At 50.3% G+C, this 23,144-nt stretch overlaps 1 protein-coding gene across 3 annotated transcripts in view; it reads right to left on the bottom strand.

Moving 5' to 3' along the window:
• Positions 1 to 23,144, bottom strand: part of PTP4A2 (protein tyrosine phosphatase 4A2) — a 377,282-nt gene that overhangs the window by 205,047 nt on the left and 149,091 nt on the right. For all 3 annotated transcript variants that reach the window (XM_069622499.1, XM_069622498.1, XM_069622500.1), the window contains one exon: positions 9,825 to 9,917. In XM_069622499.1, coding sequence (XP_069478600.1) covers positions 9,825 to 9,917 — 93 coding nt within the window. The remainder of the gene's footprint in view (positions 1 to 9,824; positions 9,918 to 23,144) is intronic.

Raw genomic sequence — 23,144 nt, 5'->3', positions numbered from 1 at the left:
CCTTCGCCGAACTCCTGGAATGGCAGACGCGTGCCTCGGTCTAGCGTGGCTGCCATCTCGTCGAGCTGCCTGCCGCATGCCTGCAACGTGTTGCTTGGCTCGCTGGGCCCAGCCTCCTCCAGGACTCTTGTATGTGGATCACGAGGCCTACCCTGCTCCTCTGGCCTAGTAGGTGCAACACCCTCGACCCGGGGGACAGTAGAGCTGCGTTTAGGCACTCCCTCAAACGTATTGCCGGTAGTAGGACACAGCACTCTGCTATATTGCCGGAGCCCCATGGTTAACGATCCGTACAAGAACCTTCCGGTCCCTCAACACTGCCACTGGGAGGATCCGAGGATCCCTCGGCCCGATAGCTGAAGCAGCCTCGGTGCACGCGCTGGTACAAGGACCTGAACGGTCCCTCCCACACTTGGGAGTCTCCTTTGCAGGGTGCGATGGAAAATAAAGGCTCCTTGGGTCTGGCTCGGTGTTTCACAAAGTTAGAGATCCTCTGGAGGCGACTTCTGGAAGAGCGCCCTCCACCTGGCTAGTGTGTTCTTCCGCGCCTTCGATGACAGCGAGCCACACACTGAACAAGCTTTCCAACCATGGTCTTGGCCAAGCCAACATAGGCAGAGGGTGTGGTGTCTGAAGTTGGGAAGAGCCTATTGCAAGATAGACACCTGCTGAACCCTGTGGAAGTAGACATGCGCTGGGGAGGAGTATGGCGCCGGAGGACCGAGTACCTGAATGATAAAGACTATAAAGAGAAGTATCCGCGCTTGTAATTACATGGCCGAAGCCAAACCCAGGAGCGCTGGGGAATTCGGCCTGTTTCCGTCAGCGTGGAAAAGGGGACCGAGGTGTGGCACTGGAGGGCGGAGTCAGGGCAGCGCATGCTCCCTGAGCCACACCCCCATGCACCTCTAAATTTAAAGGGGATGAAGGTTTTTTCTGGTGTAAAAGTTTCCATCTCCCGTCCCTTGGAAGGGACACCCATGCAGCATGTCGGAAAGGGGACGGGACACAAGAGTAAACTTGTTTTACTCACCAGCCTTTAGATGCCATAGCATAATATTTAAAGCCCCAAAAGGTAGCGAGAAGCAGACTGATGGCAGCACAAATTTCACATCGTCACCTTAGAATCGATGCATCAGTTTACACATTTTAGGTTGAAGGGGTGACAGCCAAGGCTCCCGCCCCTCACTCCCCCCGCAGACCACTTTTGCAACACCACTTCTTCGCTCAGTGCCTGGTCTTATGAGGAACAGCAGTTCACAATCCAGGGCACCCGCTCCACAGGGAAAGCAAAAACAAACCAACAAAAAAAAGGAAAGAAAGACAACTAAACGGCAAACCACTTTCTGCACCACTTCTACACATACAGAGAGTTTGGAAACCCACCATAGGTTAACGCCCCATTTAAAAAACAGTACACTAATGGACACTGCAAAACAAGGGATTCACGCTTCTGAGGCAGCTGAAACAGTAAAGCCAACTTCAGAAGTCTGTCCCAGAAAGGTTAGAGTCGTGAGTAGCACTAGCATAGATTACTCCGATAAGGAGTTAAAAGGAGGAAGCGACAGTGAGGCAACAAATAAAATTGGAATTGCATTCAAGTCAAAAGGTAGGAGTTGTAGGAAGCATCCAACACTGCTAGTATCTAAGGGACTTCGCCTACAAGTACTGGCCCAGTCCCAACAGTCCTGGGTTAGCCCCCGATAAGGCAGTGTGGGAATTAGCATCCAAAGCAATGGGTCAACCTCTGAGGCCCCTACAAAAATTTAAACATCCCCAGTTGATAGGAAGTTGAGAAAGACTTGCCTCACAGTTTGGGTTGTGCAGGGTCACGCATTCAAGGGCATACAAAGGCAATAGCCTTCTGGTCTCTCTGGAGAGACTTAAGTGGAGTCACCCAGGATTGGTCTAACAGCACACAGGCCCACACAGACAACTGGATGGATGCTTGTATTGCATTTACCACAGAGGTTTCTGTAGACCCACTGCAGTGGACTTGGCAGCCTACAGTGATGAATTACCAGGTTACTCAAGCGTAGTGACCACCTTACTCATAGTCAACTTTCCTCCATACATATGGGATAGCTCTCCGTCCTGTGGGACGGGACTGGAGCACTTTGTAAAAAGCATCCACATTTGTTTTAAAAATGTGTCCCCCTCTTTCCTGCACGGGGCCCGGCACGTGGCCGTAACTCCACCCACCTTGGCTCCGCCCGCACATCGCCCATCAGTCCTTTTCTATCGCAGGGTCCAAGACCCATTAGCAATAACAGAGGAATCTTATTAGAGGGGACGGCGGGCAGGCGTATGGAGGAAAGGGGACTATGGAATAGGAGTAAGGCGGTCACTACGGTGAGTAACCTGGAAATACTGACGTCCCATCCCTTTCCTCCATACTTGTGGGAGATTCCCAAGCACTCCTTACAGGAACTATGGGTGGATGGAAATACCCCTTACTGAAACAGGATCTTTAGCACAGCCTGACCAAACTGAGCATAAGCTCAGAGGCAGTAATGCTTACAGAAAGCAGATGGGGAGGCCCAAGTAGCTGCTTTAGCGATGGACTCCCAGGAACATTTCTGAAAAGCTTTTGGACGGTGAAAGACTCCGTGATACAGGCGGCAATCCATCTGGAAATAGATGCCTTAGACTCTGGCCTGCCCTGAGGGTTACCGAAGGTCACAAAAAGTTAAGAACTCCGAAGCTCGGAAGTCCTGTCCAGGAAGAACTTGAGAGCTCTTCGGACATCCAGGCAGTGTAGAACCCTTTTCGCCTCCGAGGCAGGGTTCGGAAAAAAGACCGGAAGGGAAATCGACCGATTCAGATGGAATTCGGTCACTACCTTTGGTAGGAAAGCTGGGTTCGTCCAAAGGACTACCCTTGTCGTTGTGAAAAACCAAGAAAGGATGCTCCACCGTCAATGCCTGGAGCTCACTCACTCTCCTCGCTGACGTAACAGCAACCAGAAAGGACACTTTCAAGGACACGTACTTGAGGTCAACCGTAGCCATTGGCTCGAACGGTTTATGGCACAGCGCCGTCAGGACTACGTTTAAGTCCCAGGGCGGGTGCAGAACACGAACCGGAGGGTAGATGCGTGTCAAACGCGCAAAATGTCTCTTCCCCACCGGGTTAGTTAACAAATAAGAACTCCGGCCTGTAGAGAGGTAGGCGGAAATCGCCAAGAAATAAGTCCGGCAGGACAAGACATGAACCCCTGACTCGGCTAGGGAGGAGACAAAGGACAACACTGTCAATAGTCGCCACCCTCGGGTCCAATTCTTTCTCCAAACACCAATGACAGAACCTGAGCCATTTACTCTTGTATTGGGATCTGGTCGAGGGTTTCCTGGCTGCCTGGATAATGCACATGTTATCCGCAGACAAACCCAAAGGCTCTAGCGCCGTGATCTCAGGCACCATGCCGCCAAGTTGAGCGACTGTGGGGAGGGGTGCCACATCTGCTGTTCCCCTTGGTGAAGAAGATCGGGAGTTACTGGTAACCTGATCGGCGGACACGCCGACAGGTGTTGAAGTTCTGAGAACCAAACCTGGCCGGCCACCACGGAGCTATCAGTAGAAGAGAACAGTTGACAGAACTCTTCAATTTCCAAATTGCTCGATGAACCAGAGGAAGAGGCGAGAAGGCGTAAGCTCATGTTGTGCCATGGGACCTCGAGTGCGTCCCCCAGAGATGAGGCTCCCAGCCCCCTCTGGAGGCGTACTGAGGAAGCTTCTTGTTCATCGCCGTGGCAAAGAGGTCCACCTCCGGTGTGCCCCAACGCGAGAAAATCCATGATAGGATCTCCGCCTTCAACTCTCACTCGTAGCTGACCACTGTCTGCCGGCTGAGGGCCTCCGCAGTGACATTCAGCCGGCCCGGGATGTGCACTGCAAGCAGCCGGACCCCATGAAGCACGGACCACTCCCAAATCTGAATAGCCAGATCCACGAGATGGGGAGACCTCGTCCCCCCTGCTTGTTTATGTTGTACATTGACACCACATTGTCCGTTCTTATGCGGACCACCTTGTTGACAATGAGAGGTCTTAACGCCTTGAGCGCCAGAAAAATCGCCAGAAGCGCCAATTGATTTATGTGCAGGAGCTTGTCCTGAGGTGACCAGAGGTCCGAGACCTGAAGATCTAACGTCGCACCCCACCCGAAAAGGGAGGAGTCTTGTGATCGTCGCCATGGGGCTTGGGACCACCAGTCCAGGTCCACTCTCGGAATCATTATCCGTTTGGAATCCGGGTCCACAGCCTGTCGCCAGGAACTCCTAAGAGCCATCTGGGTCCACCTCATTTTGAGATGAGCACGAGGAAGAGCCAGCACACACGAGGCCATGAGGCCCAGAAGCCTCTGGAACCACCAGGCCGACATGCTCCGACTGCGTAAACATCTGACACATGGCCAACAGATCCGCCATTCTGTCCCCGGTCAGATAGATTGCCGTGTGTATCGTGTTCCAACGAAAACCCAGGAAAGTCAGGTCCTGTGAGACCGTCATGGAGGATTTCCGCCAGTTCACCTACAGCCCAAGATGGAACAGGAGCTGAAGGAGAGACTGGAGGTTGCCCGCTGCTGCCAACGGGCAAGGGCTGCGTAGAAGCCAGTAGTCCAAATAGGGATACACATGGATACCCTGGAGACGAAGATGGGCCGCGATCACCGACATCTTCGTGAAGACACGCGGCGCTGAACTGAGGCCAAAAGGAAGCACCCGAAACTGGAAGTGCTCCTCTCCAAAGAGAAACAGAGCTATATCCTGTGTGGGTTCCAAATCAGGATATGCATGTACGCATCTTGAAGGTCCACCACGCTGAGCCAATCGCCCGCCTGCAAAGAGGAGCGAATTTGGCCGGGGGTGATCTTGAATTTCTCTTGGGGTAGGGAAAGATTGAACTGGGAAAGGTCTAGGATGGAGCGCAGGCCAGCCTGGTTGGGTTTGGGCACCGTAAACAGCCGGGAGTAGAAGCCCTCCCCTCGCTCCACAAGGGGAACAGGTTCCACAGCTCTGAGGAGCAGAAGTTTCTGAACCTCGGCCTTGAGGGAGGGTGAGCCAGACAGCTGAAAAGGAGGGTTGAGGGGTGGGGTAGGGGGTAGAGTTAAGCGGAAACCTGCTCGAGCGACTGACAAGACCCATCTGTCTTCTGTGATGGTCTGCCCTGCCTCCCAATGAGACGCAATGCATCCTCCCACCGGGGTCTCGTGCGAGCATGGAAAACCCTCATTTGGCAGGTTTATCGGTGGCGGTGCCACCTGAACCTGATGAGGATGAGGAGTGGGAGAAATACCGCGTATCCTGTTTACGGCGGTTATTCCCCGCAGGAGTATCCACTCTGCGATTTTTGCGGTCGAGGAAGCCCCTAAAACCAGAGGAAGGTCGACCTTGCGACAACGGCCTTTGAGTCTTGAAGGGAGGTTTAACCAGAACAGACTGTTTTTGGTTTTGGTGAGCTCTACGTCAGAAGAGTGAAAAAGCTCCTCATCAAATGGAAGGTCCAGGACATTGTCTTGCACCTCCTTCGAGAACTTAGGGGCATGCAGCCATGCTTGCCGCAAGGTATCAACCCCTAACATCAGACCCCGAGCCGAGGTGTCTACGTGTTGAGCCGCAGCCTCCAGGAGATCCTGGGCCAAGACCCTGGCATCGGAAAGGCCTCCTCTGAAGTCCTCCAGCTTCTCGACCGGGATATGCTCCTCAAACTCCGACAGACCTCTCCACATCCGCATGTTAGCTCCCGCCAAAATCAATTCTGCATTGGCCTGTCTGAGCTGCAAGGCCAATCGGCAAATATTTTCCTTCCTAGGGAGTCCAGGAGCTTGTCCTCCTTCCCCAAGACCTGAGTCACCGTCGCGGAGGAGGAAGCTGCAGGTCTGGATTGCAACGTGGCCGCAGCCACCACTGTGGAGGAGGGAGGCGGACAAGACAAGGCCACTTCTTCCGAGGAATGTAGCCTGTACCTCGCATCAATCTTTTTATTGACAAAAAGTCCTGAGTGTGGCTTTTCCCAAACTCTTCGGACCTCGGCCAGAACTTCCTTCTGCAAGAACAGGCCGGTACGCTCCAAAGGAGACAAGGTGAACGCCCCAGAAAGCACGCCCTCCTGTGGAGCGGGTGCCTCGGGCACCGGAACATCCAAGAAGCTCATCATGTCCAGTACCGGGTCATGGAAAGCTCTGGTAGAGCGGGGCAGGTCCTCGTTGTCCTGATTGCCTTGAGGGTCATCTGACAGGTCCGGCTCCTGCTGAGCCGAGCCAGGCACTGCCTTGTCCACTGGGGACAATGGCGGCACAGGCGGAAGCGCAGGGGGAGGCGCCGGCGGAACCACTGACGAGACGGTTGGAGCCGGAGGCGCGGGTGGACATATCTCCTTGAAAAGCCCCTTGAAATATTCCCTCATGGGGTCGGTGCGCATAAGCGCTTGAAACTTACCGAAAAAGGCGTCCTCACGAGATGTTTCGGAACCTGAGGAGGCCTCTCATGAGGTGGACAAATCCAGGGACGCAATGGGGACGGGTGCCACACAGGCCCCTCCACCGACGTATCCACATAAATCAAGGGAGCCGCCCCCGCAGGCAACGAAACATTGTGCGGAAGAGGCATCCGGGCGTTCCAATCAAAAAATGGCCAGTAAGGATGCGCACAAGGGACCTTAGGTTCACCCGAAGGACCGAACCCTACACCAGGGGCCGATGGCGTAGTTGTAGGGGGTAGTACCTAAAATGGCCACCGTGGTCGTGGCGGGAACGGCTGCCATTTTGTCCTCATCTGAGGGGGAACTGCGGCACGTGAGGAAGTGAGGCAGGGGTCCCCGTCGATGGATCAGGGGTCTTAATTTTAGCCTTAATGTAAGGAACCTCGGCAGAGCCGGTACTATGAGGCCTGGAACGTTTCTGCGACATACCAACCGCCAACTGAGCCTTCGAAGGAAGAGCCTCGGCACTGCCGGTAAAAGAAGAAACCTTCTTTGCCCCCTCAACAGATCTGGTGTCACCACAAGAGCGGGAACGGTGCGCTGTCACCGACAGGGCCTTGCCTGGCCCCTCAGAACTGTTGGTAGCCTTAGCCTCTGTACGAGGAACCCCGACCTAGGCCCGGTAGGAGCCTAATCGGCACGGGCCTCGAACATGCGTTCGGTAACCTCAAGCCCAGCCAAGACCTCGGGGCGTACCCCGGTTTTGTTTGAGGGAAGCCGAAAGAAAGGCCTCAGAGCAAGCTCCGGTACCCCACGACTCAGAACTGGGTCTACACACAGCCCCCCACAGGAGTGGCCTCTGAGTGTCCTCCGGTGAACACAGGCCCCTTACGGAGACCCTCGGAGAAAACTCCGGTAGAATTATTAAGCCCGACAGGCACCTCAGGGCAAACCCCGGTAACAGAGCGATCGACGCCCCTCCCAGCTCGAGAGGAACCCGGGAAGGTATCCCCTGGCCGGGGTGCTCTGAAAATCAAAGAACTTACCAGGTGTTTTTTCTTCTCGTCGATGAACGCCTGAAAATGCAATGGAGTCCAACTGAACACCTCCTCCCACCGCTCCAACCGACGTTGAAGAGCCAGGACCGAAAGGGAGTCACAGTAAAAACAGGAGTCCCAACGGTGTTCCGGACCCAAACACTCTAAACAAAGAGGATGGGGATCCACTCTCGCGAAGCGACGGTGACACAATGAACAGTCTGGAAAATCTAGTTTAAAAGACAGACTAGTAAACGAACGCTAGCGAGAGCCAGAGAGGGAAAAACGGAAGAAAACTTCTGAGGATGCAAGTGCGTACGGCCCCGATTGTGCCGAGAAAAGGACTGATGGGCGATGCGCTGGGTGGAGCCAAGGTGGGCGGAGTTACGGCCGCGTGCCGGGCCCCACGCAGGAAAGAGGGACATTTTTGAAAAAAATGTGGATGCTTTTTACAAAGTGCTCCTGTCCCCTCCCACAGGACGGAGAGATGTCCCATAAGTATGGAGGAAAGGGGGCGGGACGTAGGAGTATATCAGATATGGGGTCCAGCGTAGCAGCAGAGCACTGAGTATGCCTACAAGGATTCCAGACTCAAGTCTGGATAGAAGTCCTTCCAGCAAAGCTGCTTCTGGGTGGCTCAAGTGAAAAGCAAGCCTGCAGACTCCTCCAGCTGGAGATGGCCCTGCAGATTGTGCAGGACTGCAGACTGGTTTATGCACACCAGCCAAAGTGAGACAGGCGCTTAAGTCTCCCCTGTCAAGCAGAAGTCTGCATGGTCCTTCGTTCCTAGTATTCTTTGAAGTTCTTCAAATTCCAGTGGCACTTAATTCATGGGACCAACTCCCATTTATATGCAGAAATCAGGCTGTTATCCCATCCCTCCAAAAATGGATTAATGTTTAAAACGTGAAGGTAGATGTAAAAAAGGGGACAGCCGGAGTCTGCCCAACATCCGCTGTACCCTTGTAGGAATGTGCATTTGGATAAGCTACGCCTCTCCCATTTCCTGCCAATCGACACTGGTCATCTTTCCCAGGTTTCTTAAGGAAAGCCCACAAACGTGCATTAAGAGAGGGCCCTCCCAACGCCGTCAACAAATGGCACGCCACACTCTACAGGCCAAACGGGGAGTAGTCACTGAGTATAATGTACTCCTAAATGCATTAGAGGTGAAAGGTAGCTTGTGCTGCAAAGGTAAAAATGAATGTTCCATGAAAATGAGACGCCATCCCCTGCACGGGTGAGAACAGGCATCACAGTGCACTTCACAGTGAAGAAATTGGTCCCCAAGAGCCCCATAGTATTGCCATGTCCAGCGGACTTGAGCGAGTCCTTTTCCCCCACTGGAAAACTGCTGCATGGGCCGTGTAATTTACTAGGGTGAATTCACAGATTCACAAGCTTGCCATTGGTACCTGCTTTTTATTATTTCATCATTAACCAATTCGTTGTAAGCCGTTCTATATAGTGTGTAAATGAAATTACTTGGCATGTATGAACAGTAAACATGGAAAGGAGGCCCTTGCTACAAGTCATGCCAAGGGTTTTCATCTAGTTACACGTTAGATATTTTGGGCACACTTGTAATGCAAAAGAGCCAGCAAACCAGCGTCGGACGCACTGTAGCGTCATCTAAACAAGCAGATCAAGCAGAGTGAATTGACCATAATGTTTTTGAAAAGCACCTTAGAATGCCTGTAATGGACTGCAACTCCGCCCCTGGCCTTTTACAGCACTCGACAGAATGGCCAATCCCCGGGTCTGTAGGAAGCATCGTTGCTATGGGGATATGTTCTTGAGCGGCTCTCTGGGGCACAGATTACTGTTGCCTTGGGAGAGCAGCAGTCGCGAGACATGCTGCAGATGCCCTCCTGCTCAGTTTATTGTAATGCATATCCTTGGGCGCATATTGGTCACTGGCTCAGGGGTGCTTCCTTTCCAGCAGATCTGACAGAGCAACAGGCTAAGGACACGCGAGCAGTGGTGTCCTTTAGATCCATGTATAGAGCAGGCAGGAATGCCTAGCTTCAGCCGCCGCTGCATCAGACTCCTCACTGCCTCCCTCCCCCCTGTCCCCACTTGTTATCTCTTCTCAATGCGAATGATTATTTACTGGAAGCATTGCTTAGAGTCGCTTACACAAGCGACAGCACTGGTACATCTCGTCTTCCTTGGAGATTAATTCTGCGCGCACACACACACACACACACACACGTGTGGCACATTTGGTTACCACTCTTTGTCCTACGTGAGAACAGGACAGCGGGCCTCAGCTCCAAGGACTGGCCTTGTGTTTATCGCGCTGCGTGCAGAAGCAGACGCTTGCATGCATAAGGTTTGCGGAAGGGAGGATGGGCCAACTTACGAGAACCTGGATTCCTTCCTTTTCAACGGGCGCCTTATCATAGGTGGACTCGCAGACCCGCACCAGAGTGGTCACGCCATACTTCTTCAGCTCCTTAACAGATGCAAACAGAGAGCAATTAGGGGCCTGGGCGAGGAAACAAGACAGGACCATTCACACGAACAAGAACCTGCCCGTGCAGCAGACTCCAAATGAAAAGCATGTGCCCCAATTCTCGTAAAACTTTATTGAAATCTGTATTTCAATTAAAACTCAACATTGTACAGTAAAATGTATTAAGACCAACTAATTTACCAATAAAGTGGAAAGAAATAAAAAAGGTTCAGTACATATTCTGTTTGTCTCTACGGTGTTTTATTTCTTCAAAACATCGAAGCATTTAAATTCATGTAAATAGTATGTGCTTGCACAATCACAATGGAGTCCTACATTCTAGCTTACTCAACATGGCTACCACCTTTCCACCAACTTTCCCTCATCCCCGAATCATCAGTAAACAGTAAAAACGAGTCAAGAAACTTGAAATCTCTTAAGTCTCTTATTCGCATATACAGTCAGTCTTCAGACAAATAGGCACGTTTTTAAGGCCCTTCGAAAAGGCCAGTAAGAAGCTACCGCTCCTTAGGGTGGGTGGGAGGGCATTCCAATGGTTCGATGCCTGTGCCAGGAAGCTGGAGCCTCTTCCTCTAGCTCTTTGGTAGGGTCAACGATTAGCATGGAAGGACCTTACCGGTCTAGTAGATTTGGTTCTCACAATTTTCTGCAACGGGTATTGTGGGGCAGTGTTGGATACACATTTGTGAGTGATTGAGTGTTTTGAATATAATCCTTTCACGAATAGGAAGCCAGTGAACTTTTTTCCCCCCTCCCAGCTGTGATGCGGTCCTCTTTTCAGGATGTTAAGCGCTGCCTGTAGGCTGTTTTTGTATCTGCATTTTTTAAATGTTCCGTTTGAAAGTCCCGGCAAAGAGGGCATTGCAATAATTCGGTCCAGCACCGGCGACTGCTCAGGCGACAGCCAGCGGGTCAGTGTCAGAAATGGTATAGATGCACTGAGCCTGGCTGTGTATGGGGCTGAGGAGATTGCACGCACTATTTAAGTGTGGGAGAGGGATGCATGTAGGTGGAGCCACAGTGTTTTTACTGAGGCTGAGACAGGGATTAGGTATCAAGTCTATCACGAATTAAGTGAACTAAGGGTCAAGTTTCTTCAACAAGGCAGGGGATCCCACCAGCAGGATCTTCGACTTGTCATTGTTAGTTTGCCGGCATCCAAGCTTCTATAGGTGCATACAATTTGTTAATGATGGAGTCCTCGTCATATATACCCGACAGTGGGAGGAGGATTTGGGCATCAATGACAGTTTGAGAGCAGATGATGTCTAGGTGAACGAATAGGGGCTTGGTGAAAAAGTTGAAGAGCACAAACCGTGAGGGATGCCACAAAGTGTAGGTATTGGAAGTTCACTAGTATAATCTGAGAACCGTCCAAGAAGGAGGCTATCCAGGATGTAGCTTCCTGAGAGAAGTTAGCCGCATCCGAGGTGGTGGCACAGGGTTTTGTGATCCACCCGGTCGAATGCAGCCAAGAGGTCGAGTACAAAGAGTGCTGGTTTGCCCTAGTCTCTAATTTTCAGGACAAGTAGCACAGATTCCACACAGTGGCTCAGCCAGAATCCAGATTGGCACATCCCTAGGATGTGGTTGGTTTATAGGTAGGATTGTATTTGGTTGTATGCTGCCCCGTCCAAGATTTTTAGCAGGAATGGTACTGTTGTGGTGGGGTGGTAATGGTTAGGGACCGATTGGACAAGCCAAGTTTTTTTCCCAGTAGTGGGAGGCTGGTCAAGACCAGGCTAGAAGTGAAGGCGGTTTTGATAAATTTGGTAATGAAAGGTTTCTGCGCAGTCCTCGATGAGGTTAGCTGGGCAGATGTTTCCCTTTACATCTTGAGGGTTTTAGGTCGAGTATGATGGTCGTTTGTTTCAAAGATTTCCGAGAAGTGGAATTGGGGTGAGTTAGACAGTTTAGTGGCGGAAGTGATTTGCTCAAGGTTTGTTTCTTTTCAAATTTCTGTTGTAGGGTTATTTTCGAGCGATGACGTTCTGGATATTAATGCACCAGCTCTCATCTTTGGTGATAGTGAAGGGCAGGGAAGAGGGGGACTGAGGTTTTTGAAGATTTGAGTTGGGAGTTTGCATTGGATATTCGTGTTCTAGGCTTCCGATTTTGCTGATATAATGGTCTGCTTATATTCTTTGGCTATGAGGTTAGACGCGGTTTGAGATGTCTGAAGGAGCTTTTCTCCAGATGGCTTCCGTCTGTAATTTTCATTTTGTGTACCAACCCTACAGAGCAAAGCTTAAGAGAAATTTGTAGTTTGAGGTTGGCGAGCTCGTTCAATTTATTTTATTCCAAAAACCTGCCACCACCTGGCACTCACTCCACATATGCCGAAGTCTCGAGTCTTGTTACACTGCCAAATTAAAGTTACTCACCGTATTGACGACAGTGCTCATTAGTCTCCCTTCCTCCATCCTTATGGGCATACCTGGCACGTGGACAGTGCCGGAAACCTATTGTGAGAAAAATAAACGCACTTCCCTTTAAATTTAGTATAGTATGAAGGTGCAGCCCCGGGCATAGAAATGCCCACCAGGCCACACCCTCCAGCGCCTCACCTCATGCCCCTTTTGATAGTACAGCCAGGTGTATGTGTCTAACAGTTTGAATCCATGGCCTACTGGTGGGTGGGGTGTATGGAAGAAAGGTGACTACGGATTACGAGTACCATGGTCACTACGGTGAGTAGCTACTCATAAATGCCATCCACTCTCCACCAGCCTTATGGGCGATTCTACCAGAACAGACAAAACTGGGCGGTGAACAAGAGTTTAACTGGAGGCAAACAAGTTCCGCATAAACTGCCTGCCCAAACTCGGAATCTTTCCTGGAGCCCAGATCGAAAAGCTGAGGGCGATACCCAAGTAGCTGCCTTGCTAATGGTCTCCCACAAGGCGTCCCTTTGCAACACCACCACTGTGGCCCTCACCGCATTTGCATAGATTCCCGGAGGCACCTTTTTGCCTAGGGCCCTGTAAGGGTTGCTGCCTCCTCCGCCCACTCGGGCCTGCTGGGTTTACCGCAAACCTGTATCCCCACCCCAGAAGTCTTTCAAATGTGGCTAACTGCTCCACGTCACTACTCAACACTCGCTATGTCAAAAACTTGACATCTGCTACCACAAAAAACTTTACCTAGACGTCTTCGCTCTCACCGAGACATGGTTCACTGCCAGCTCACACTCCTAATAGGCTACAAGATCCTCTCCGAGGCCAGAACCAACCCAGAGGTGGAGTAGCACTGACCTTTCCAGAGTGGGAACCTGCTTCTGTCATTCCTACGCAGGGCTACTCCTCTGAATGCCTGGTCTGCAGTCTCTCTCCTGGTCTGTCTCCATCTACAGGCCACCTGGCCAGGTTGCACTCTTCCTCAGAGTGGGCCGACCTCTCATTGCCTCTAGATCTCAACTCCTCCTCGAAGACCTCAACATCCACCTGGATGCTCCTAACCCACTCTGGGCTCTTCTGCAACCCCAAATCTAAATTCTAGCCTCTGGACCGACACTCTGCCTGACAGACCTTGATGTTCTCATCTCCTCAGACATCCCTCTCTAACCCCATCACTTCACTTACCGACCACTTTCTGCTATCCTCTCACCTGAAACTGTCCCTCAGTCAAACTGCACCCTAGCACGGCCACCTACCTTCTTGGTCATTCGGCACATAAAGCGTGCGTCAGTGGATGCCTTTGCCTCTACGTTTTCAGCTCCTACAGCTGACTTGCACCAGACAGCCCTCTCTAACCTGCATCTTTCTATCTCCAACACTCTGGACATCCTTGCCCCGGTCATATGAATCAGTCTAAGTCAACTTCCAAGTGCAACTGTTGGTAGGAATCCGAGCTCGCCACCCTGAAATGCAAGTGCAGGATGGCAGAAGTGGAGGGCCTAGGGTGCATCCAAACTGCCCTGCCACCTGCTCCAAAGGCAAGACCGTCCTGTCCAAGGAGAGTCAACATCCACGCCCACATCTCTGCGGCCTCCAACACTGCAGAACTCTTTAAAATCTGCAAGGAGCTGGCCAGGACCCAGACTCCTTGCACTTAGCTAGAGCCACGCTGCCCTGGCTGCACTCGCCCCCCCCCCACCCCCTGCACTTTGCATTGCGCACTTGCACGATCTGAATGACAAGGCCTAGTAAGAGTTTGTCTTGTTCTCCCTCGGTCTTCCTTGTCTTGTCACACCTAGAAACACTTGTGTGCAGGCGTGTTCTAAATGAAATATCAAGCATCAGAAATGGCCAGAACCACAGCATGCATTGGACGACAGAGGCCGGTGTCCCAGGACCATGCCCCCACAAGGGACAAAGAAGCCCCTTTTCGGTAGCAGTTTTTTCTGGGAGAGAGAACCCAAGTACCCTTCGTAGATCCAGTGAGTGGGATGGCTTTGAACGATTCATTAGACAAGACAGTAGACAAATCTGGTTCAAAAGGAAGGGAGAAACCACCTTTGGCAAGAACCTTCAAGTGGGTGCGAAGGACCACCTTATTGTGAAAGAGTGAACAGCCTGCAAGCCGAAAGATCCTGCATCTCGCTAATCCTCCTCACTGATGCGAGCACAATAAGCAGAACAGTTTTCAGCGTTACCCACGAGACAGAGGGCAGTGGCACAAAGGTGCTAGTGAAAAGTCTTTTCACTAAAAGATAAATTTGGCTGGGGCTGAAAGGCTGGGGCTGAAATCCAGACTAAGACGGAGGTGGGGCAGAGAGAACAATGGGGATGGGGTGAAAGCCCCCAAATATTTTTTTTTTAAAAAAAAACACATTTTAAAAGGCCAAGAGAAAGACCTTTACAATGCTGTTTTTACAAAAGAAAAAATTGGCCATTGTAAATGGGTCTGGTCTTTTCACATAAAACCAGCTCACATGGCTTCCGCTGAAGCGCAGACAGCACCACATTAAAGTCCCAGACGGGATGAGGACTATGTACCGGTGGGGCAGAGGCAAGCCCTTGAGGTGAGCCTTGACCACCGAGTTTGCCACCAAAACAAATTGCACCATCCGAGTTTTTGAAGGCCTCTATTACTATCAAATAAGTGCAGCAGGTGTCAACATTAACCCAAGAACGGGCCAAATGGCCAAGAAAGAGGACATCGTCCACAGAGCAAGAGGGGGGATTCCTATCCCTTGATCCTGCGCCCAATGACAGAACCATGACCACTTTCTCTTAAATTGGGCACAGGTTGATGGCTTCCGAGCCTCCTGTATTATGTCCCATGACATCCTTTAATCAGATCCTTGAGGTACCCCGCAATCTGGTGCAACCTCATTAGGGTTAGGCACTGCTTAAAAAGATCTTCGCACGCTGCCTGGCTCAGATGAAGAGCCCAGCCCTCTGATGCGAAAGGGTCTTGCCTGCTCTCGGACCTCCGGGGCACAAGAGGGTCTGGTAGGTTCAGACACCCTGGGGCCTGCAAGGGGTAACCCCACGGCTGACAGTTCTACACTTGTGGGAACTATTCGGCCGAGGCTTGTCACCCGCTGGAAAGGAAAGGGCTGTTGCCACATTGTGCAGCCCACTCTGAAGATACACTGAAACCCAGGCCTGTACATCAGGTCCCAAATCCAGCTGTGCCAGCTCCACCACATCCTCAGCCGACAGCAAGGGCATCGGGTGCGCAGCATGTTGGAGACTGCAGAATCCTGTCTTCTGCAGCAGAATCAGGCCTGGCAGGCTATGCCACATGTTTGGCCACCATTTTGTGGTTTGGCGCCGGAATTTGTGGAGGAATACTTGGGGGCACCAAGCAGGTTGTCCAACAAACAGGGACCTCAGAGGGGGTTTCCGGGAGGCGATACCCTCAGCTGGATGGCCGGCAGTCCTTTGGTGCTGACCCCTCGACCTTGGAGATTGCTCTGGTAGGCTGATCAGCCCTGGGAAGACACCTTTGTTGGCTTATTTGAGCTAGAGCCTGAAGGCTCCTCGCACTGCCGCAGTATCGGAGCTAGTGTGGCCCTCTGAGGCACACTCGGGAGGGCATCCTGAGCCCCTCGTGCGCCAGAAGCAGACATGGCCTCAGCCCAACCCTGGTCGAAGAGACCCTCCCAGACAGCATCCGCGCAAAAGAATCACCATGCAGGGGTGCCTTGGTGAAACGACGAGCAACCTTGTTGTGCTGAGATGCCTTTGAGACAGTCTTTCAGATGTCCTGGCAGCAAGGTGTTGAAATCTTCCTCCAGTGGGATAGGCGGTTCTTAAAGAGAACACAAAGCAAAAGCACCACAAACTTCCCAACAGCAGTCAGGTTCCAGGCACTCCAAACCGAGCGTGGGGAATCAGACGTCAGAACAGTCGCACATGGAGAAGGGTCCCGCAACCTCATGTCACCCAAGCCTATATGTCTCCAGTTTTGACATCTTTCCTGTTCCATCACCTTTTCGACCCTCTTGTCCAACTTCTATTCCCTTACTCTACTTTCTCATCTCTCCACTCATTCGGTATCCCCCTCCACCAATTCTCCAACAGTCTTACCACCTCCCATTTTTGCTCATCTCTAATCTCCCCCCACTGTAGCTCTTGGTTGGCCTACATGTTCTGAGACACCCTCCATCTCCCTTGTATTTACATTCCCCCTTACCCCCCCATGTTGTGCTTCTTCCTTGCACCTAGGTCATATTTGTTATCCACTATGTTCAACTTTCACGGGGTTCATGTCTCTGTCCGGCTCCTTCCGTTAGCTCGGTCTTGCCTTCTCTGGACTGGTAGCCAGCTACATTTACATGGTTTGGGGAGGGTGCAGAGAAGTCATTGCTATAACCTCCCCCATCAGCAGTATGCTGTGCACAAGAAAAAAAAATATAATAAAAGCACGGTGCGTTAGTTTACTGCGTTCCATGCTGCATTCTTTTACTAAATCGTTGAACAAAATGCTGTACTCGCCAGTCCCCCCCCCCCCCCCCCCCCCAAGAAGGAAGCTGAGCACCCACCGGGGTGAATGACCCAGTTTAAAAAGCATTGACCTATTGCAATGTTTTGCCCATGCTCAAAATACCCTGCCCCATCTTTATTGGATGCATAGTGCTTCCCTCCCCATTCCCGCCCACATAACCACATACCTTCCACCGTGTCCTCCATCACTTAAACTGAATCCTTAATGCCTATAAATTCCCCTGGAAAAGGAAGAACACAATCCGACCATTCCATTACTTTATTTGCTAGTTTTTACAAGAGTCCCTGCAAGGCAACACCGATAGCTGCCTTGTACATCACCAAGTTAGGAAGTATCTTACCGCATTTTGGTTTAGCCCTATTCAAGACCCAGCCCGTGATCGCAAACCAATATATCAAAAATGCCCAACAACCCCTAAACCCCCTCCATCCCCAACCATGAAAGCAGCATACATTTACACCCCCACACAAGCTAAGTTCTCCCTGTATCACTTGCCTCACCTCACCCACCCCCAAGGCATACAGGAGCAGAACAGTCAACCAGTGATAAAACCCAAACTATCATACCCCAATTCTAGACAGTCTAGAACCCTGTTAACGTTCCTTCGATTGGATGTTCCTTGCACATATTCCTCGTCTGAAAATTAGCTCTCCAGCTTCAGAATTTCACAGGGGGCTCTGAGACTCTGAGTCACTGTCCCTGGAGGGCCTCCGTTCGACTGTTAACGTCATCAGTTTAAGTAGCACACGCAATGCTGTTGCCTTCAGTTCTGTTTTTTACCCTCTTGAAAAGGAATTAACATGAGTCCCATAGACCTTAGGCTCCAAGAAAGCATAAAGTGTAAAAACATGTCAATTGTACGGCAGGGTAGGTTGGAGGGACAATCAATACATGGGAGGAACATCCAATCGAAAGAACCTTACCTGGGGTAAGTAACATTTCGAATGGATGGTTTACAAATTCAATTTTGCTCTAATCATGGACCAAATGAAGGACCGCTTTTGCAAATTGTTCTCCCTGATTGGAAGATGAATGCAGACCGTAATGTCTCACAGAAGTGTTAGACAACCAAGTGGCCGCTGAACAAATGTCTTTGATTGGGACACCTCTGAAGAGCAGCTGAGGTTGCCATACCCTTTGCTATAAGCCTTCCGGCAGTGCCTTGCCTGCTAATCTAACATTCACTAATAGCTAGACCTGCAACTCTTAGCCTGCAGACTGATGGTATTGCAGTAAACAAAACAGTTTCAAATGTTAAAAGCCTTAATGGGCAGGAGTGTAAAGGCTCAAAAGGAGTGCATGTTAGAAATCTCAACACCAGATTTAGATCCCATACAGGGACATTGAATGGAACTGGTAGAAATGCATTAATAAGACCTTTTAGGAATCAGAGTGATCTTGAAATGACTCCTCTGAAGAGCGCTTGAAAGTAGACAGGGCTGCCAGGTAACCTTTAATTGTTCGAATTTAGAGCCCCAGATTTGCTATAACAAAAACGGTGCGTCACATAGAAAGGGATCCACATTCTTATCCCTGCACCAGCTGCTGAACTAGTTTCAACGATCCTTGTATCTCAGCATATCAGAAATCATGCATGAAGGCTGAGTCTTGACCTCTGGATGGAGAACCAGACCTTGCCCTTGCGAGAGAAGATCCTTCCTTTGTGGAAGACGCACTGGAGGGCATATGGACATGTCCAGAATGTCCGGGTACCACTTACGGAGCAATTAGGATCATGATTTCCCGAACTTTCTCAACCTCCCGATCAGGTGAGGAATGACGGGGGAAGGGAAGAAACCCATTCCCAGTCCACCACGAATGCATTCCCCTAGGCAGCATTATATGCAGTACCCTTTGGTAACACTACACACAATTAAGACTATAAGTGACAGTACAATTTCACCTTTTGTACAAGCCTGTACTACACAGTTATAGTGGTAGCAGAGCAGCCAGACTTCTCAAGAGTAAGTGAGCAGTACAAATAGTTTCAAAAATGACAGCAATTACTATGATTCAGGCAAACACTGACTCAAGGTTTCCAAGTAAAAGAATTTATATTTATTTACTCAACAGTTGTATAACATTTCACCTTTCTAAGCAAGTCAAACCAAAAAAAAAAAAAAAAACAAAAAAAAAAAAACACACAATCCTAAATACACCACTTCCTTTAAATTCCAGACAAGTTAAGCTCACAAAATAAAGTAGGATCAAAATGGCACTAGTAATTTAAAAGTGAGAGAAGACAAAGTTTAGGAATTAGGCAACGCCTACAGGTAAGTACTCTGAGCATTTTGAACAAGAGAGACTACAGTGAGATCATCAGCTAGAAAAGGCTTAGGGCCAAAGTCAATGGGTCAAAAGTCGATTGCTGAAGATCACAGTACAGGGTAGTTCACAGTAAAGTTTGTGGCATAGATTCCAGAGGAGGTTGGTTGGAAGACAAGAAAGTTCAAAGAGAAGTGAAGGACAAGCCCTCGGATTGGAGAAAGATTTCAAACACTTTCACCGCGGTTGAACGAAATGCACAACCGTATTTGCACAGTACCTTAAAACTGAGAGGGGGCTGTAGCTGAGGCAGACGTTCCTGGTAGTTCCTGCAGGCTCACGGTTCCTGAAGCGACTGTCGGAATGATCAGAAGTAGGAAGACTTGGGTCCTGCACTACCCAAGGAAGAAACTAGCAGTAGCGCCAAACTACGAATAAAAGGTGCGCTCCTTAAAACTCGAGCAGGGCCCGACCTTCCTGGCTATCCGGCCCACTGTAGCTCTGTACAGCGAATTCGACCTGAGGAGGGGCCCTGGCTTGAAGTTTGGCTAACTGGTTGGTCCCACCAGCTCAAGGGAAGAAGCTTCCTGAGGATCCTCTGTCGTCGGATTTGGCGATTCAGACCTGCAGCAGGGCTTCACCGGGCGGTTTAGTCGGTGTAGGGGTCCTCTTCCAGTTCCTTGTTTGTTCTTTCGGTCCAGTGGCGAGACTGTCTTTCCAGTCAGAGACCTGCTTTTTATGCATTTTCCCCCATTCATACAGCCTGGCTGTCAATCACACAGCAGGGTGGCTGGCCTGGCAAGGCCAGTCCCCTTAGCCAATCAGACAAGAGTGCGACTTGGGTTGCTAAGGCAACCCATGGCAGGGGTCTGAAGATCCCGCCCTCACATCCTGCCCCTCTAGACTATCAGGCGCCTTGAGGGCTTCTGTGCAGAAGGCCGCCAACAGCGAACTAAGGAATCATCCCCGGTTTGGCGCGCACAGAAAAGCAGGAGAAAGACAAACAAAAAGAAATGGTGAATAAACCCAGCTGGAACCAAAATAAAATGTATTTGGTCAAGCGGGTTTATGTTCAAGGCTACTATAATAGCCTGGAACAATACCACATTTATATAATAGAATTGCGGTAGGAAGGTTAGTGTAGATAACACTGCCACCAGCCAAGTCTTAATGTTAAGGGAGCAAAACAAAGCTCCAAGAGGCACAGACAAAAATGGATAAGAGTTAACCCTTTCCAATACTCCATGTAAGATGGGGTATACTGGGTCTGTGGTTAAAAGTGACTATATAAAGTTAATGGCAACTTTACCTGTTTCTGGGGGACAGCAGTCAGCCCCAGAAAAATTGAGTCAGTGGGACGTCTCAGACAACCCTGTGTCACTGCACTGAAGGTGCAGTGTAACACAAAGTGGTGCACATGGAGTAGGTGAGGCCCCAGTGCCAAATATCAAACAGAAGAACAAGTTACTTCTTACCTGGTAACGTTCTTTTGATGGGATGTTCCTCAAATGTATTCCTCATCTTTGATAGATCATCTCCAGCTTGTTGGCCTCGGAAAGATTTCAGTATAGCGTGCTGCGTGTCGACGTCCCTCGAGCCGATGTCCCTCGACAGCCTCCGTATCGGCGCCGACGTCATCACGCATATAAATACTCGTGCAGCGTCCGTTGCTTAGTTCCGTTTTGACGTTAAGTTGTTTTACATGAATTGGTTATTGAACTCGAAGGATCGTAAGCTGCAACCACAAGGGAAGTATAACTGCAGGGATGGATGGGAGGGGCGATAAGGAATAGGTCTGAGGAACATCCCATCGAAATAACGTTACCAGGTAATAAGTAACTTGTTCTTCGAAGGGATTGTGTCCTCCGACGTATTCCTTATCTTTGATAGACTCCCATAGCAGTGGTGTGTAATTGGAGGTGGGAGTAAAAACGCCATGTTTCCCTTTGGGAATGAACAGAATGTAATATGGCTTTGCCAAACCTAGTCTCTTGACTAGACAAGGAATCCAGGTTGTAAATGTGTGGACGACCATGTGGCAGCCGCACATATGTCTCGAACTGGAACCCCCTCTTTGGAGGGGCGAAGAGGCTGCGATACCCCCGGTAGAATGAGCCCTAAGATTTTGAGGAGGCTCTTTCCCTGCTAGTTTGTAACATCCCTGAATGGCCAAAATAATCCATCTGGAAATGGTCCATTTTGTTATCCGTAGTCCCGATTTGTGCCCCGAGTAACCTACGAACAGTTGGTCTGCTTTCCTAATCCTAGCAAGTCTGCTGATGTAAAATCTTAAAGCCTGCCTTGGGTCCAGCCTATGAAGCCTTTCTTCCTCTTTCCCCAGATGGGGAAGAGGATAGAATGAAGGTAAGGTAATTTTCTGAGTGATGTGGAATTCAGAAACCACCTTTGGGAGGAAATTAGGCTTCACCTGTAGGACAACTTTGTCTTTATGAAAAATTGTATGAGGGGGTTTACAAGATGGAGCTTGTAATTCGCTCACTCTTCTAGCAGATGTTAATGCCACTAACAAGACAGTTTTAAGGGTGAGAAATCTTAGCGAACAAGAGTGGAGTGGTTCGAAAGGAGTACCCATCAGGAAATATAAGACAATTTAAGTCCCATAAAGGAACCTGGAACGGTCTTGGAGGGTAGACCTTAGTTAATCCCTTTAGAAATTGTATTACTAAGGATAATTTGAAATACGATTGCTCCTCTGCAGTGCGCTTGAAGATCGATAGCGCTGCGAGATAGCCCTTGATGGTGCCAACTTGAAGGCCTGAATTTGCCAAGCAGAGTAGAAAGGATAACACTGTTGGTGTACCACATGAAAAAAGGGGTCGATATTCTCTTCTCTACACCACCTGCAAAATTTGTTCCAACAGCAGCGGTATAAAGACTTTGTTGCTGGCCTTCTGGCCAAAAGCAACACCTCCATGACGTCATCAGGGAGGTCCCAATCCATGCATCTCAACCTTTCAGAAACCAGGCGTGAAGGTTGAGGGTTCTGCTGTCTGGATGGAGAACCTGACCTCCCTTCTGTGAGAGAAGATTCTCCTTGAGTGCAAGACGAATTGGAGAGCAGATGGACATGTCCAGAAGGTCCGGGTACCGCGTTCTCCTGGCCCAGTCTGGGGCAATTAGGATCATGGTCCTCCGGAATCTTCTCAACCTCCTGATCATTTGAGGAATGACAGGGACTGGTGGAAATGCATACAGGAGTGGAAACTCCCAGGCCACTACCAACGCGTCCCCTAGAGCTCCTCTCGGGGGAAATTCCCTTGAACAAAACAGATTGCACTTCCTGTTGGTACTGGTGGCGAACAGACCCACTTGAAGGGTTCCCCAAAGGGCAAAGATCTCCTGAAGGACTTCCTGAGCTAGTTCCCACTCGTGGGAGACTGCCCTACATGCAGAGTGTCCGCCAAGTTCTTCTCTAAGGCTAGGTGAACTGCTGATAGAGACAATCCTTCTTGAATTGCCCAAAACCAGAACTGCATTGCCCCTCTGCACAGTGGCAGTGATCCTATGCCTCCTTTTGTTGAGGTAGTGCATGGCCACTGTGTTGTCCGTCATTAGCAGGACATGTTTCCCCTGTACAGATGGCAGAAAAGCCTTCAGCGCTAGTCTGATTGCTCTCAGCTCTAACAGGTTGATATGTATCTGGACTCCGATGGAGGCCAACGACCGCTGATGGTCAAGTCGTTGGTATGGGCTCCCCACCCTGTGAGTGAGGCAACTGACTACTGTTATCTCTGGCCATGGTTGCCAAAACAGTTCTCCCTTCAAGATGTTTTTCTGGCAGGCCCACCACTGAAGGTCTCGAGCCACCTTGTCCGGAACCTGGAGGTCTGTCATTCTCCCAGAGAATTGCGACCACTGAGTTCAGTGCCCACTGAAGAGATCTCATTCTCAGGCGAGCCTCTGGCACAAGGAAGATGCAGGATGCCATGAGGCCTAGCAACCTCAAAAAGTAGAAGGCTGGGAGACATTGGGCATTTTGAACTTGGTGACCATCTGCAGAATATCTTGAGCCCTCACCTCTGG

Source organism: Ambystoma mexicanum, chromosome 11 (genome assembly GCF_040938575.1).
Source record: "Ambystoma mexicanum isolate Mex_15411 chromosome 11, UKY_AmexF1_1, whole genome shotgun sequence".
In the NCBI taxonomy this organism is placed as follows: Eukaryota; Metazoa; Chordata; class Amphibia; order Caudata; family Ambystomatidae; genus Ambystoma; species Ambystoma mexicanum.
The sequence above is the reverse complement of the archived record's forward strand: the minus strand, read 5'-3'. Positions and strand labels throughout refer to the sequence as shown.